This window comes from Mchenga conophoros, linkage group LG5 (genome assembly GCF_057382185.1).
Source record: "Mchenga conophoros isolate Kocher_MC1m ecotype Shallow Benthic linkage group LG5, M_conophoros_male_GT1.1, whole genome shotgun sequence".
Taxonomy (NCBI): domain Eukaryota; kingdom Metazoa; phylum Chordata; class Actinopteri; order Cichliformes; family Cichlidae; genus Mchenga; species Mchenga conophoros.
Window position 1 is genome coordinate 22,661,054 of NC_140530.1, and position 17,451 is coordinate 22,678,504.

The 17,451-nt window shown below is 39.7% G+C and overlaps 1 protein-coding gene across 2 annotated transcripts in view; it reads left to right on the forward strand.

Moving 5' to 3' along the window:
• The window catches only part of atg7 (ATG7 autophagy related 7 homolog (S. cerevisiae)), a 58,033-nt gene that overhangs the window by 27,809 nt on the left and 12,773 nt on the right, over nucleotides 1-17,451 (forward strand). For both annotated transcript variants that reach the window (XM_085274284.1, XM_085274285.1), the window contains exon 18: nucleotides 3,679-3,801. In XM_085274284.1, coding sequence (XP_085130410.1) covers nucleotides 3,679-3,801 — 123 coding nt within the window. The remainder of the gene's footprint in view (nucleotides 1-3,678; nucleotides 3,802-17,451) is intronic.

A 17,451-nucleotide genomic window follows, 5' to 3' on the forward strand; every position in this document is an offset into this window, starting at 1 on the left:
CAGTCTTTCATTCTTCCCTGATCTCAATGCACTCTTTGTGTCTATAAAGAGGTCATAAAGCCCCAGATCTATCACTTTCATGTGAAGACGGGGAGAGAAACCAAGAGGCAGCAGGGGGAGGGAGTTGGCTAGCTTGTGCACTAAAAGTTTTTTTTCCACCTACGCTCTGACAAAAAAAAGAAAAAAAGTCTGCAGTTCCAGCCCATCTTAAGGTGTCATGTTTCTGCCTGTGTGACTGATGAGATTATTCGGTCTGCACAGAGGTTTCATATGGTTTGACAGGGATTGGGTAAAGCCTGTGTAGTTGGGAACAATGAACAACATGAGTTTGGAAAGACGATCCTTTGCTGAGGCAGGGATAAAGGTTATGTAGTGAAGCTGGTGAATATGTTTAATCCCACTCACACATCTTTTCCATCTGTTTTGCATTCGCTTATCATCCTTTCAGTCTCTTCTTTTATTCTTTTTTCAGTCTAGTCCTGTTTTACATCTCCTTCTTTCCTCTCGTACATCTTACCTTCTCTGCCTTACTTCTCTTCCTCCCCCACATCTCTCCTCCCATTGTGTGTTCCTCTAGTCCATCTATCGGTGTATTAAATAGTGTGTGGATGTGTGGGTTTTTGTGTGTGAGAGAGAGAGACAGCGAGTGCAGGTCTTTCTGCGTGTATTTCTGCCGCAGTCAGCTGTGTGCTGCCAGGTCTCTATGGAAACAAAACAATTCAGCCCCTGTCTGGGCTGGAGCAGTTCCTGTAGAGTTGGGGCTTTTCGCTCTGTGTGTGTGTGTGTGTGTGTGTGTGTGTGTGTGTGTGTGTGTGTGTGTGTGTGTGTATTTCCTAACTCTCTGGGGCTACAAGCCAATAAAACTATACGCCAAAGAGTAAATCACAGCTGACGTGGCTTTGTCTAAAACTGTGCCAGATACCTCTTACTACAGCTACTTGTACACACCACCAAATATGCTTCCACTATTAATAGCAAACATATACTTTTTCTGTTTGGGTTGTAAAGTTCTGACGACATTTGTAACTGGTCACTAACATAACTCACAGTGTTCCTCTGTCAAGGTGGTCTCTCTTTTAAACTTGTACTTGCTTGTGTTGTTTTATCTTCAGAGTAAATCGTCCTTATTAAACCACAGATTGTAAAGATGAAAAGCAAAGAATATAAGGAGTGGACAGCCAGAGAGAGTCTGCGGGTATTTTTTGTGCTATGTCAGGGGGTGAATTTCCATTTCATTGCTTTTGCTGATGTGTGATATTAAGTTTTTAAAGCACCAACCAAAAAAATTAATAGAAAATAATCAGATATAAAACATAGGATGCAATCATAAGTTACCACAAGTGCGCCCTGGGGAAAAAACAAAAAATAGTCCTTTAGATTGCCTGATCTCCTCTTCAAGGTAGTCTCCTTAGTCGGAGCTGCACAGCTGCCAGAAGGGCTTCTATTTTGGGAACGCTCAGTGGAAATCTTGTTTAAACCGCTCGCGCTTGTGTGTCTGCATTTTGCGGTGGATGTAGTCCAAAATAGTAACCCTTTAACTTGAAATTCATAATGGGTAGGAGGATGAAGATGCAGGGCATCACTTCTAGCGAGTAGGTAAGATGGTAAGAAGGATGATTATGCTGATGTGCCCAGGAAAAAAAACTCAAAAAACTTCCAGCTACACATTCTTTGCTAGCTGTACCTTCTCGAAAGTGTCCCTTTTCACCAATACCGTTACACCCACAAACCTATAATAATGAGTCAGTATGGAGTTTTTAAAGCATGTGTCTGCATAGGCATGATGGCCGTTCTTGTTAACAGAGGAAGTGAGTCAGCAGGAACTGTTTACTCACAGTATTCAGAATATATTAGGTGTCACATTATGGAAACACAAAGTCCTGGTAAATTATGTGCTTAAGTTAAAAATGAAACCAGCTTAAACCACCATTAAAGCAGCTGTACTTTGAAAAGCATCCGGTCCCTCATATTCTTCAGTGTTTACAAGCAAATTTGAGTCCTTTAAAATTTGGTTGTAAAGGAGTCCTCTGTGTCACCAAGACCACCCACTGTTTGATATCTTTAGAAACTGCTAGAGGCACACGTGTAGTGTGTGATGCTTCCAGTTAATGCCTTCTGTATGGTTCCAGCTTCAAAAAGGAGGCCTGCCAACTGTCAATAAAGCTCAGAGATGCATTTATGTGGCCCCGAGTGGAAGGAAGCTTTGCTACAAGTGCACGTGTGAATCCATATGTCAGCGTTTATGTCCATATATGCAGCAACCCATCTCATCCAGATGTTTGTTTGTTGGTGAATTTGTAGTTTTGCTTAATTGATGCTATCCAGCAGCAGCACATGATCACTATTAAAGCCATCAGCACCGCGAAACACTTCAAAATTTTCTCCTTTTTTTGTAGTCTTTTCATTTCTTTGTGTGTCCAATTATAGCATTTACAACAATGTAATTACATTTTTATGGGAAATGCTCTAAACGCAGAGAGCCTTTGTGGACATGTTTTTCCAAAAGGTGTGTGTTTGATGCCCTTAGTACTGTGTTTGTGCAGTGACTTTATTAACTTTATCACAAGATCGTCATGGTCATTAGGTTGCTTCCTGTGTCATGAAAAGCTACATTTCAACAAAGTGGGTTATGGCCGTTGGCGTCTCACATAACACACCCCATGGATCGAAGTGGAGAGTCAAAGAAATAAAAGAGAAAGAAGGAAAGAAAAGAGAGGTTGAAAAGATGAATGAGGGGACACATCAGTGTGTATTGTGTGCGGTGTGTCTGGCTCCAAGACTAGACGCCAGTCTGCGAACTCACACACACAGACAGTGATGCACACATTGTGTTGCTGTCTGAAGCAGAGGTAACTCTACACCTGCAGGGGAGGGTCTGTAGGCATCTATGAAAGGCTTTGCTAAGTCTAGCAGGGTAGTCCAGAGGGCAGAGGATCTGTGGATGTGTGGTTTTTGGAAAGAAGGTGTGGGTATTTGAAGTCTGTACTGTAGGGGATTATGGTAAACACCGCAGAGTGATTGTAGAGGTGCCGAATTGTGGTGTTACAGAAGTTAAGCCTGAGGGCCAGAGTTTTAAAAGTTCCTTTTTTAAAAAGTGTTTCTTCCATGCAAAAATTATGATCTGCTTTTATGTAATAATGTTTTTGAAGATACATTTTCTCATGTTGTGATTCTTTAGCATGGCTTACTTTTCCAGTGCAAGGCACATTTAATAAGGACACCAAAAGCGTAATGTGTGGGGAAGGAAAACATTTCATAACCGCCTTTGGCAAGATGTAACATATTACTAAAAAACACAGTAAAGGTCAAACAGTGCATTTAGGTTGTGGAACCTTTTTTTCACCTGTGTGAGTCCAACCTTTTAACTCTTGCACCTGAGCAAACTAAAAGAGGGCTTCGTCTGTTTAGTCAGCACACACGGCGACATCTACATTTTCAGAAAGAGAAGATTTAGAGATTTTATCTTGTAAGTTTTTAAGTCATTTTGTATTTTTCCCAGTTACTTAGCCAGTTCACGATCAGTTTATGCTGATCAGCTGTTTCTGTTTACTTTCAGTGAAAGCAGAAGTGTAGTATCATAGCACACATAATTCAAACAATGGTGTAATACCCCAGAGTTGCATTTTGGATTAAATAACCTTTAACTGTTGTTATGTTTTCTTTTGTTTTTTAATCTAGGTCTTAGACCACTATGAGAGGGAAGGTTTCAGCTTCCTGTCCAAGGTTTTTAATTCTTCCCATTCATTCCTGGAGGACCTGACGGGGCTGACTCTGCTGCACCAAGAGACACAGGCTGCAGAGGTAGATTGCGTCCACACATACACCCACCCACACAAATAGGTGGAGACATGATCACAAAATGTGCTAAGTGTGGCAAACCTGGTCCTTGAGCCATAATGACAAGAAACTGATGTTTGTATAGCTGGAATGAGAGCTGTGTGTGTATTCTTTGAAAGTAGTTAAGCACACTTGTCACCAATTTTGTGTTTTGTTTCTGTTTGTTTGTTCTGTTTGTCTTTTTTAAATAATGTTAGCCACCACTGTCAGGTGAAGTGTTGTTGGGGTCTGGTTTGAAAGTGGGAGTAAAGAGCTCTGCGTGGTAGTGCATTAATAGTGAGTAAGTGCTCCAAAGAGCTATGATGATGCAGGTTGTAGCCTCAAAAATATATGGTGTTTTTTGATGTTTGCACTCTGGTTTGTACTTCACCTTAGCCCATGCTGCAGAAATTTATTATTTATTTATTTTTTATAAAACTGTCTCAGCAATGACGTTAAAACGAGTGATGAAAAGCTTTGTACTGCAGTCATTATCAGTCCTCTCCTCTGTGCTTCTTAAAACTTCTTTGATTTTATTGAAATTTGCTGTAGCAGTTCCCTTTCCTATCCATCCGCACAGGCCACAGACTGTTAGTTAGCTCCAGGACCGCATGCAAGCAAAAATCTGTTGATTGGTTGATTTTCAGTCATTCTTTTCTCTGCATAACTGGAAAGTTACAAAACAGACATGATTGCAGGATCATAAATCTATTTTTTTGCTACCACTGCTGCTCACCAACAGGAGGTTGTTAGTGGAAAGTTGTACACAGCACTGAAAAGGCTAAAATGGCATGAAGTTTTTACATCTTTACCTCAGACTGATAGTTAAACCATGTGTTCTAGTTTTGTTTTGTTTTTTGTTTTTTCTGAGTGAAATATTTTACCCATCTCTTTTATCTGTGCTCTTTATGGTGACCTCCCTACACCAACAAAAGTGATTAATGTGTTTTTAAAAAAGTTAAGGAGATTGATAAATGAGCTTCTCTGTAAATGCAGAGTCCCAAAAAATCAGTCCACCAGTTAGAAATATCCCCTGTTTTTCTCATTTCATTGTGCTGGATCAGTGTCGCTGCTCCACATTAATTTTAAAAGTCAGAAGTCTGGGCATGAACTTGTTTGCCTGCCCGTACACGTCCAGACACATCTGTGTTATAAGCGTCTTTTATATGTGGAGATTCAACATGAAAACAACACTGAGACAAATTCAGTTTAATGTTAATGTCATAATAATAAGATTAACTTAATATGGAAAATAACCTAAAAATGGGCGGACTTTCACTTGTCAATTCCTGACATCACCATTAGCACAACCCTAGCCCAAAATATACTAATTGGTCAGATTGTTGGATTAGATTGTTGCAATGGAGTTGGACATTAATAGTAAAGAGGCCATTCATCAAATCAGCCGCTAGCCTTCACCTGTGGAAACTAGTTACTGCTGGACTGAGGTAACAGCATTAGTTAGATTTGTGAAGATGTTTCAGCTCCCATTGAAGAGACTTCTTCAGTTTTAAAAACAAATTGGTGGGGTCTCAGGTACTTAACCCTTAATGGGGGTTGTCCCCTTGAATGTATTCCTGAGGCTCATTGACTTTGGGTCATGTGACGACTGACATGAGCCATGGGGTGAAAGAAGTCATGGGTCATTACCATCACTGGTGGTTAAAGGTGAAACCCCTGTGAGATCTTTCCTCAACCTATCATGTGACTTACTGAGGTCACCAGAGACGAGGTGCGAGTGGGGTTGCCTGGGAAGAGAAATCAAGACTGCACTGGAAGTGGCTGACAGCTCATGTTGTAAGCCATCACTTTTCTTCAGTGACGGTTACTCACAGTGGACAAAGATGGCCTCCTTTACTCCTCTCTTAAACCATCTGTAGTTTGTCCTTTAGGTGCACACGTACAGCTAAGTCTGTTGTTTAGGTGGTTCTTATATGTTGTACTGTGCATTTGTGAAATGGCTGTTTAGTTTTACCTATGCAGAGGTCCGACCACACCTCACTGCAGAGTATACACAGCATACATTTTTTTTCATCTTGTGTTTGAGAGTTTGTGTCTTAGACAAAAATTGGACCAGGTCTAAGGGGACAGCTGCCACTTGGGGTCAAATACCTGTGGCTCTTTATCGTTTGCTTTTAGAACTGAAGAAGCCTCTTGGATGAGAGGTGAAACATCTTCACAAACCTAAAGAAGTCCAGTTGGCTCTTTTTTTCAGGCTCTCTAGAGTGTAGTTGAAATTGTTTGGGCAGCTTGTTTCATATCGGCTTCATGGCTGACCAAACAGATTTCTGAGCTTCTTGCTTTGCCTACTCCAACCATGACTGAAACCTAAACAGTGGGGCAGAGATTAATGGCTACATAGCTCTTAGATTGGTCCTGGAAGTTTTACAACCCTGGGAAATTCGTACCAATATGTTTTTTTCACACAGTTTCAGAATGGTTTTATCCTCTTGTGGAAATTTTAATTTCATCATTGGGATTTCTCTAAAAGCAAAACCAAACAGGACCTAAATCATTAAGCAAAGATGCCGTTTTAATCCCGAAGCAGAGATATTTTCGTCCCATAACCTTCCTCTAATTATTGTGTTGCCATAGAAGCGCACAGTCAATGTTGACGGAACAACGAGCGGCATAAAGTTCCAGCAAACACCCAGAATACTTTGTGGTGGAATATGGGTGGTTTTCTTCAAGACTTTCCCCTCTGACATGAGACAGAGGGAATCGGGGGGAAAGACAGAAAACGAGTGCGTGTGGGTGGTGGGGGTTGGGATTGGTCCTGTTGAACTGTGGGAAAATCCCATGTACTTTCTCCCTAATAACACATCGATGAGGAGGAGGGGGTGAAAGAAAAGCATGAGAGCCAGATTAAAATACTGAGAAACATAAGAGATAAGAGACAGTGGAGATCGTAGAAAAGACAAGCATGAAGAAAGAATGGACGTCAAAAGAGGACTGGAGATGAAAAGAAAACAATTTAAGGTGAAATGAGAGAAGCAACAAGTGAAGAAGAAAATGCCTTCCTCCTCTTTTCTCTCTCTCCCCAACTTCTACCCCCTTTCTCACCTCTTCTTCTATCAGTCTCCACCTCATCCCTATCATTTCTCTCCATCTCTTGCATTTGTTCCCACCCCCTTCTGTCCACCCCCTCTCCCCGATGAAGCGTGTTGAAGAGTCTGGCATCGGTCCCATTCTCTTCAATCAGAACACGGAGAGATTGTTTTGATTGCTCAGCCCACTAGCGCCAGAAGTCTTTGCGTCTGTTTCCTGTACACAGATTACTTTTTCTGAAAATTACTGCGCTTTAAGGACGTCCCTTAAAAAAAAGCCCTCATTTCCAGGAAAGACAGTAGTGTTTTTTTTTTCTTGACTTTGAAAGCATATTATTACTTATTTCATGCGGGAACCCACTAGAAACAGGCTTGTGGATCATTTTGGGGCTCGACCCCATATTTTGAGAAGTTCTGGTTTGCAATAATGATGATTCTCACTGCAAAATTAGGGGGTTTAAAGGGTTCTTATGTGATTCTTTTTAATGTGTACATATTGGAATTGGGTACAGTTATGAGTCCTCATGGGAAGATTATCACTTTCAGTGACTTTTCAGTGACTCACTGCTTTTAAAAGGTTTCCCTGAATTGTAAAGAATAGCTATTTTCATGACTAACTATCTCATCTGGTGTGGTTTTTTTTAGAAACTGTTGACAGATTTTACAAGTATGACTTTTAAACTGCAGGTTCTGATGAGAAATACAATAGTACTGGTCATATATGAAAAAACATAGTATTACAATGAAACAAGTTATACTTTTCAATGTTCTCGCCTTTCCCTAAAGCATGACACTGAATTCATCACAGCCGTTCAAGTGTGTGTAACCATTCTAAACTATAATCTACGTCACTAGATATCACTACTATGTACTTAAGGCCTATTTTGGGTGAGTTTGTAACCTGAGAACTACTTTTTATGCGGTCACTGCAGGGTTTTGTGGGAGTTCAAGTTCGGTAAAAGTTTAGACTGCCTGAAAGCTGTGCTTGTGCGTGTATGTGTGTGGTGTTAACGTGCACAAGTCACTTTGAATGGCTTCTTTGTGAGATCAGCCCTGCTGAGATTTCAGCCTGTGATGGGACCATGGCAGAGTGGAAAATGTATTATAAATCTGGCAAATCAGTTACTTATATTTGAAACATTTGTATGCAGCATGCCTCTTAAGGCCGTTCATGTTCGTGGCAAGGAAAATGAAACATGACCTGATTTTAATATTTATGAGCTGATCTGTAGTTGTGCTATACTTCTTTGTTTTTTACTCTGCAGATTGCCATGGTTAGTTTTCCTTGTGTTGTGCAACTGTTACCTCCACTGTCACTCCTGTGTGTATGAGTTATTTTCATATGGTCTAATTGTGTCATACAGCAACATTTTGGCTCATTTTCTGAGATAGACTCTCCAGCAATCACACCACCTTTATGCTGTCATGTGTTTCAGGCCTCTTTTACCCCTCTTGGTCCCTATTTATCTCATAACCACATGAATGATTATGTTTAAGTTAAGAATGAGTGTGGGCCACTATCTCTATTTTTACTATTTATAGCATTGTAGAAGCAAAAGAGATGAGGGAAAAATGTTACACAGCCAGGAAAAGACTACGGCAACCATTCAGACAAGCCTTGGCTATAAAATCATTGTACTTACTTCCTCCAAGGCCGTAAAACTGCCTCATGCCTCGACTGATACACATTTTCTCCTAACTTTAGATGAGTATTTGTAGTTAAACGTTATCGTTGCCAACAAAAATATCCATTTACCACAAGATTTTAACTGTTTCCAGCGTGTGATTTATCCAAACCAGATCAAATAAGACTGAATTGGGTCACATGTTCAACCTGTGTCGCCATGTTGGTTCAAAAGTTGAATGGGATGCATTACCTGAACTGAATCAAGCTCCGATTTCAATTCACAATAATTTTGTCATTTAAACATGTTTAACCGGAACATTGCTTTGAGTTTTGGCTGCCCTTTCCTTCCTCACTGTAGCTTCATTGTTGAGGGCAGGGTCAGACACACAAACACTCAGAGAAGCTGACAGGAAATGAGTGTCTGTACGGGATGCTCTACCTTTCCTACGATGCCCACTGATTGTCTTTGCCTTGGAAGGATGAGTCACTGCGCTCATTCATACAGCCACTTACAGGGATCAAGGACAAAATGGGTTCATTTTATGACTTTAATGTTAACAAAAAATAGAAGCGCTATACCATTATTGAAAGTTAAAGTCATAATAACAAGCTGGCTTTGCTTTTTTACTCATTTGCAGCTCTAATGCGTCAGGTTAGTAATGTGATTGCAGGAGATTTTGTAAAGGAAGTGATGCGTTACACTCATATACAGTCATCTGACTTTATCAAGGTTAGATATTATTTTGTGGCTGTGCAGTTTCCTTATATTAACATCAAGGAAGCACGTGGTCATTGATATTCAGTTGTGTATGTTGTATGTCCCTGTCATCATTGTCAGTAAACATGGGAACGAGCGTGTTTCCCGTATGTGTTAATCTGTCAGCCTGTAAATGGCTCAAACAGAGGATGTGTGACCCTTTTAGCACAAAGGGTCTTTCTGCAGAATCCATGCTCCACTCCCTTCCACCTACTCCAACTGGCACTGGCAGCAAGTCACGAGTTAGACACGTCTGTGCTGAACTTGAAGAAGAATGTGTCACTTGTCACACTCTTTTCTGTTTTGATTCTTTGGGACGTAGTCTCATGTTGAATACCGTGACAGCTGCTTGATTTTTAACAAAGGGGCCTTTAGAACATGCTTAGTACAAGAATCTCATATCACACAAGTAACACTTGATGTGATTTGCTCCACAAGGATTTGAGTGAAAAACTAGGCAACATTTAATATGGGTTTGGTTATGTGAACACACTCTAGAGGGTGTAACCTGTGTTTGTGTAACATCATCATCTTATTGTTGCATTTTGAAATGAAATCATTGTGAAATTACTTCAATCCCTTTTTAATAATATAGGACCATCTTGTATTCCTCCTTTGGGTACAGGGGCCCCTGATTTGGGAGGCATTTGTTTTTAAGTTGATACTCCAAATATCCAAGGTTACATATTGTGAGTCAGTGTCTTGCTCAAGATCGGTTTGTGAGGCACACTTTGGATAATTGCTCTGACAGTTGCTATCTAAATTATTTTGGTTTTGCTGCGTGACCTAAGATTGAACCGTACCTGTCGTCTAAGTAAAGAAGTGATCCGAGTCTTGCTGAAAATTCTTTAGGTCTAATTTTAGTACACAGAAGCTGTGTTCGATAAGATGTAGGTACCTGGATCTGTCCAGTGTGCCTGTGGCTTTTTGGTAGCAATCTCAGTGCCATCAGATGCCAGTAATCATCACCCTGAGTCATACTCATCCCCTTGAGGAGGAGATGTTACCCAACCACCCACACACATTCATCCATGCTCTGCTCTGCGCTTATCCACGTAAAACAGTGCGCTGACGATAAAGTTGATTTAGTTATGTTGGCCCGTCACCCAGCAGCTTGGAAAGCATACAAGTGCGGATACGCGCACACACACTCAGAGTAACACAAATTATCCAGTCACATGCTTTTTTTTCTTCTTCCTCTCTCTCTCTCTTTGTCCCCACATAAACAGACTCTCCCAGTGGAGACACACACACGCGTGCACACACACACACGCTTACTCTATGAGCGTCAGAGGGCCCCATGTATGTCAGAGCTTTATCCAAACACAGCTACAGTTGCTACATGCTGCAATTATTACCAGATGGACTCAGGGAAAACATATTAAGTCTGCTTTTTCATTATTGCACTGCACACCCTCCTGTGAGACGGAGAGTTCGAGTGGGGAAAAAAAAATAAGGAGGGAGAATGAGAGAGACATTTTAAAAAAGTATAAATTGTCTTTAAATTGACTGCAATCTACTGTCCCTGAGTAGTTGCTTATTTTCATTTCGATTTACTATTAAGTTCCTTTGAAACAAAAAAGAAATCACCTATTTTTTTTTTTTTAACTCTTTATATCTAAGTACAATCCTTTTGTTTTTTTTACTTGATGAAATCCATGAAACTCCATTCAGTAAGACTTGGAAAGTATGGAAATTGTGTGTTAACAAGCTGTTGCTGTTCATAAACACCAACTTCCTATCCAGTTGTTAAGTGATGATGTATGAACCCTGCTTCCGGGTCCAAACTACTTTGTGTTTACTAAGGCTGTTGTTTTTTTTTAAACACTGTCTATTTTCTATTTAATTTTCGATTTAATCTGAACAAGCTCCTTAAAAAAAGGGGGGGAAAAGGTCGGTGAACACTGTCTGCGTTTCTCAGTTTTTATTACCACTATTCATCGGCAGCACGTTTTAAAGCACCGTTTTTTAAAAACCTTACAGTGTAACTACAGCCCATCCCATGCAACAGTATATTAATGACTAACCTCGTATTGTTGATGAATGATCTCGGTTGTGCTTCTGACTGAAGTTTGGTCCGTTTACAGCAACCTGCCATGCGATTGCTAACTTTTATTGAGTGGAAACGTTACTGTGCTAATGTGTTTATATAGCTAGCCACCACGTAGCACATCAGTACATACCAGCTAGCCAAACTTCAGTAACCCCACAAACATCACTGCTGTTTAGTTTTCTGTCTTCATTTATGTCAGAAGTGATAGCAGAACTGTACGTTTTAATTTTTCTGAAATCCCTCAGTTGGAACAGGGTATATTATGTTTAGATGGAAATTAGCAAGCTAACTCCCTGCTAACTTCTAACTCTGTTAAACTTTAACATCCAGGCATCCATGGAAAAAAAGGATTTATTCATTGTTACACCTGGTAAAGCAGCCAGACTTATCATTTTATTAAAGATGGCTGTCGCTATGTGACATCGGTTGCAAAGAAGGTTCTGGACCAAAAACCTCTCCCACGGTCACCTGTGATTTGCCTGAATGATGCTGATTTGTGTGCAAACACTTGCCAACTAATCACTGAGTGAAACTGGAAATGGAAAATATTGGTTGGTAACACATTGTTTCAAAATTCCCTTGCAACCTGTGTCACTGGCATTACTGACCGGTCTCTGGATCTGTGGCTGGGGCTTCAGCAATCGATTGGACCCGAAGCAAGCACTTCCTGACCTTTTGAGTAATACACATTTTGTCCTAGTTACTGGTGGTTGCTAGGAGGTCACCGTCAAGTCTCTAGGCCTGTGTGACTGGGCCCTTATTGAGTTTAGCAGCAAAAGCCAAGTATTAGAGTGCTCTCTTGCGTTTCTAGCCAACTGACTTTACTCTTGTTTAAACTTTAGATTTCGATTATACACTTCCTCTTCACCTTGCTTTTTATTGATTTTTTTTTTTTGGCCATGCAGTCTTTATTTATTTTACTTATTCCAACATCTGCCATTACAAGCTAATTCAGGAAAACTACCAGGAAAATGAAATGTTCCTTTTGTTTTGGCTGCACGATTGAAACTTCATTTTCCCGGTAGTTTTCATGCCCAGTGGCAGACAGAAGTGCATGGTGAAAGCGACACTTTTTCATGAAACCAGTCTGGATACAACTACATTATGCAACTAACTCTTATTTTATAATCAGTTGAAACAAAAAAGCATGCCTGATGCATGTTTTAATATCATCTATTACTAGCATAAAACATCACCATTTGAATTATGTATAATATCTCCCCCTTGATCTCAGCCCAACATCTTCTTTCCAGTAAAAACATGTCAAACCACAAAAGAAGTTAAAATATCACCTATTAAGATGCAGAGAGATGAAGCATTTTATATTTAATTCAGTAGAACATTAACTGGCTGCTTTCATGCAGCAGTTTCCAGGAAAGGAGAGGAAAGGTAGCAGTTGTGGTTGAAACACAGAAGAAGGATTCAGAAAGTTATTTGATACCATGTTCCATAATTTGTTTAGAGTTTGAAAGTCAAGAAGAGATTCTTCACAGATCTCATAAAAAGAAATTTCAGTTTTAACATGAGGAAATATGTGATCATTCTAAATTTATTACTGGAAACTTTAGTCTTCATTTCTTTCTTGTTATAATTTGATAGCTTCTAAGTTCACTCTGCCTCAAATACTTATTGTTACAGATCATTTGAATTAATTGATCTGAAGTTTACTCCTTGAATAATCTCAATTAGTTAATTCCAGAAAACCTTCAAGGAAAATTTATGAAAATATTGCTACATTACAGACTTTTTGTGTGATTTTGTATTTCTGTGTATTAATGTAAAAAGTAAAGCGTGCATACCATCATGTGGCACATGCATATTTATGTCCCATACATATGTCAGCTATTCCTGCTTGACATCTTCTGCACTGCTAATTATAAAAGTGTGCTCTTCTTTCTCTGATGCATGCCAGCAGGGAGAGACAGGTCACATCTTCTATCCTTCCTTTCTTTACATAGTTTCTCACACATGCAGAAACTTTGTTCCTATACATAGTCTAAATCATCCCAGTCCTTTACAGGCTAAATTCAGAAGCTTTGTGTCATCGGTGGCTTGACTTTTAACCTCACTTGCTAATCCTACATATGCTAACCTTAACATATAAGTGGGGTGAGTAATTCTTGTGTGTTTGTTTTTATAACTAACCCTAGTCTTCACAGGTTCTAGATTGTCCAGCACAAATTGGCTCTTGGTTGTCTGACGCTGGCAGTGAGTGCTGGCAACCACAAAAGGGAAAATAGTGTAGTGCAAACAAGTGAAGTTTGACAAATAGGGATAACAAAGTGATTCAACCACAGCCTGCTTTACTCAATAGAGTTACCGGATTGAATAATACATGTTCTGTGCCAGGGCAGGTCATTCAGGACTTGGGTCAGGTGTGGCAGCTACAGTACGCCATCAGTCATTTAACTGCCCCTGTCCCACCTTTCTGATCCTCTAGCTGAGGTAACATGACACTTAGAACTAGCAGAGCTGCTCAGTGTTTCCATCATTACAAGGTGCCATGTTCAGCAAAATATAAATACCCAGGAAGAAGAAGAAAGAAGAAATATCCAGTCAGTGATCCATTTGCCTTATTAGTACATGCTCATATTGCAATATTGTTTGTTGCCTGTTCTTGTTTGGCCGTGAAATTAAAAAAATATGAGGTGCTGTAAGTGTATAAATGCAAACAATGGTCTCTTTTAGCCCATTGCAAGGTGATTGCTAGGCAACGTGATAACATTGTCATCTATCACATATAATTCAGCTTTTGTGGTTATAATGGACATGTTATTGTCATAAAATTAAAACAATAGGATCCTTTCATAAGGTGTTGTAGGTGCATAGAGGCAAAAAATACTGTTCAGCCTAGCCTGTTGCTAGGTGGTTGCCAAGCAATTTGATGGCATTGTAATGGTTGCTCAAATCCTCATCGTGTAGGAGGAGTTGGCAGACAAAGAGACAAACACAGAGATTTTGTTTTATAAAAGGAAGAAAAGACTGGTCAATTTTAATAGATTACCCGAGTTATTGTTGATTTAGCACTATGTAGGTTTATTATTGTTGTTACTGATATTAGCATTTTTCCGAGCTTTTTCACTCAATGTGGAGATAAAGATGAAGAGGTGAGAAGAACAGCAGGTGATATGTTGTAAAGCTTCTTGGCACGGAAATAAGTCCACTTTTCTCCCTTGGTGGGCTGTATTAATACCCTTATGCACAGGATTGGAGCCAGCAAAGGGATGTACTGTAGGATGGGGGTGGAGAAGAAGCATGGCACCCAGAACAGCTGTCCTGTGTCTTGACCCCAAAGAAGCTCATACAGAATTACTAATCATCAATCACAGGGAGGTATTTTCATAAGTCATAAATAGGATCCATAAAGCCAAATTTTCCTTCACTACATGGGAAAACTTACAGAGGCCCTGTTCCTATACATGGCCTCTCCTCTCAGGCGCCAGTCAGTCCAAAGTGATGTCTTCTTCGAGCCAGGAAGCGAGCGACAGACAGATGGACAGATGACTGGGTGGCAGCAGACAGAGTAGTAGTCTAGTCGTCCCTGTTTAGCTCCTACTCTCCTTCCTGTTCGGTAGCTTAACAACTATTTCTGTATCTGTGTCAGCTTTGCACTTTTGGAGTGGACTGTCACTTGTGCAAGCACCCCAACACCACTTGCTTACATGTGGATCGGTTTGCTACACAGCTGAACTATTCAATGTAATTTTTGTTTTAACATGGACATTATGTTATTGGAGATTAAGATTTTATTATCTGATTTCTGGTATTATTTAGTCCCAATACAAATAACTTATTTGCTAGTACTCAAAAAACTCTTGAATGATTTATTGATATGACAACACCTATATTATGTTTTTCTCATGGTGTCAAAACACACCGTCACTGGTTTTTGTCTTCTTTTTTGTATACCCTTTTTTTTGTTGTTAAACTACGGAGAAAACGCTAAGTAATGCACAATTTTTGAAAAGCAAAAAGATACACATTTTATTGTTACTCCCCAACTAGTCACAGCAGATGGCTGCCTCTCCCTGAGCCTGAGCCAGAGGTTTCTTCCTATTAAACGGGGGTTCTTCCTTCCCACTGTCACCAGGTTCTTGCTCATAGGATGTCGTCTGATCATTGGGGCTTTCTCTCTGTAATTGAAGGTTTTTTACCTTACAATATAAAATACGTTGAGACAACAACTGTTGTTGTGATTTGGCGCTATCAAATGAAGTGAATCAAGTTGGCGAGCTATGTATCATTTAGAAAAATAATGTTCTGCCATCTATTAATGGATGATGAGGTAGTGTTGTTTTAGGTATAAGTGTGTAATGGAGTCCTGGAAGCCCAGTTTGATAAATGCATAATTTTGAATATAAAACCGTTTATATTACCATCTGTCCATTTTCTGCTACTTAACCAATTCAGGTCATGAGGGACGGAAGGCAGGGTATGCTGTGGACAGGTTACTAAGTGTCTAATATAAAGTCCCATGAAGAATGCCTTCATCTTTGCTGGATGAAGTCTGGTTATAGCAAAAATTGCAAAAGTTCCAACTTTTATGTGATTGTTTGTTTGTTTGTTTTTGTTCATTTTCCCCCTCACTGTTCAAACTGGAGACTGTGGCACTACAGTTGCAGTGATATAAGTAAGGGGTCTGCTCTGCATTGTTACTGAAACTGCTTTAAGGTTAAAAAAAAAACAGAAAAACAATGATATTATATTTAAAGACATATTATATTTAATTTATATTTAAAGATATTACACTTTTCATTTGAAGGTTGGATTATAAACAATAATCTCATCCTCCTTGATACTGAAACTGGTATTAGACAACATCACTACATATTGGGTCCAATCTCATCTTTCAGGGTGAGTAATTAAATTCAAATACTTTGTTTTGTTCCTCACTAAGGACAAAAGGTTTGGAGATACCAGCGCTGAATTTAATGGATGTTTACCTTTCCAGTGAAGGTCAAATGTGTCATCTGTATCCAAGTAAATGCAGCTCAGCTGGAACCAAAGGAAGTGAATGTTATCAGAATGTAAGCACACATTGTGCCCAGTACATATTCTATTGTTTGATATGCTGAAACCTGGCATACACAGATGTATTAGCACATGACGAAATCTCCATTCAGGAGTGTTTCTAACATCAAACCCACTAAGAGTTGTATTTTTCTGTTACGCACAACTACTACAACATACAGAAATTTATTTGAAAAAAAAAAAGTCAAGAATAATTAAACGATCAGTTTTACATTCACATGAGCACAGATAGCTGCTGTGTGTACATATAACCTGGAGTCTAAAGTGTTTTCCATGGATTCTGTCAGTTCAGGGCTTTTTGTCCTCATTTTCTGGTTTTGGCAAACACAGTAAAAATCTCCAGCTGCATCAAAGACAGAGATAAGAGTCTGTGTGTGTACGTGTGTGTGTGTGTGTGTGAGAGAGAGAGAGGATCTTGTAGCCTGATTCTGGCCTGCCTTGCTGGTCACAGGTAATCTGCCCAGGAGCTCCGATTTGAAAAGGAATTGCACACACGCACACATTGGACATCTGGCCACAGTGCCGGTTCTTATCTTTTCTCCCGATGCCGTCCTGTCGAGCACATGGAGAGCAGTGATAACATCGAGCCCGGGGTTCTGATAATTACACATACATACACGCGGGTGCACGCACGATAAGTACTGCATGATTTGCATACAGCATGTATCTGTACATATAGTATATTTGTGTTTGTCTGCTATCTGTGAGTGAGACTACGACTAACGCTCACAGATAGACTTTGGCTAATGTTTGACTGACTTTGTTTCTTTTCTTCATATATGAAGTTTTAAGTTGTTGGCAGTGACTGATTCGCAAAGTGCAAAGCCTTGTAATGAAAGACTGTGACTGTCTGGTGTGCTTAGCATCAGATCAAAAGATTGCTTCAACTGTGGTTTACTAAGCACTTTGTCTTCTTTTCTTCTATTAAATGCGTTTGTGTATGTGTGTGTCTGTATTTGCGTGCAGGGATTGCTGCTCTACAGTAGAACGACTGGTTTGAATAGTATTTGCACTCAATTTGACAATTTACAGATTTTAAAACAGAGAAAAAAAGAGTTCTCGTTTCATAATTTGCATTCTGTTGAGGGTTTTTGTTAGGCAGAAGTGCGTGAGAGGATCT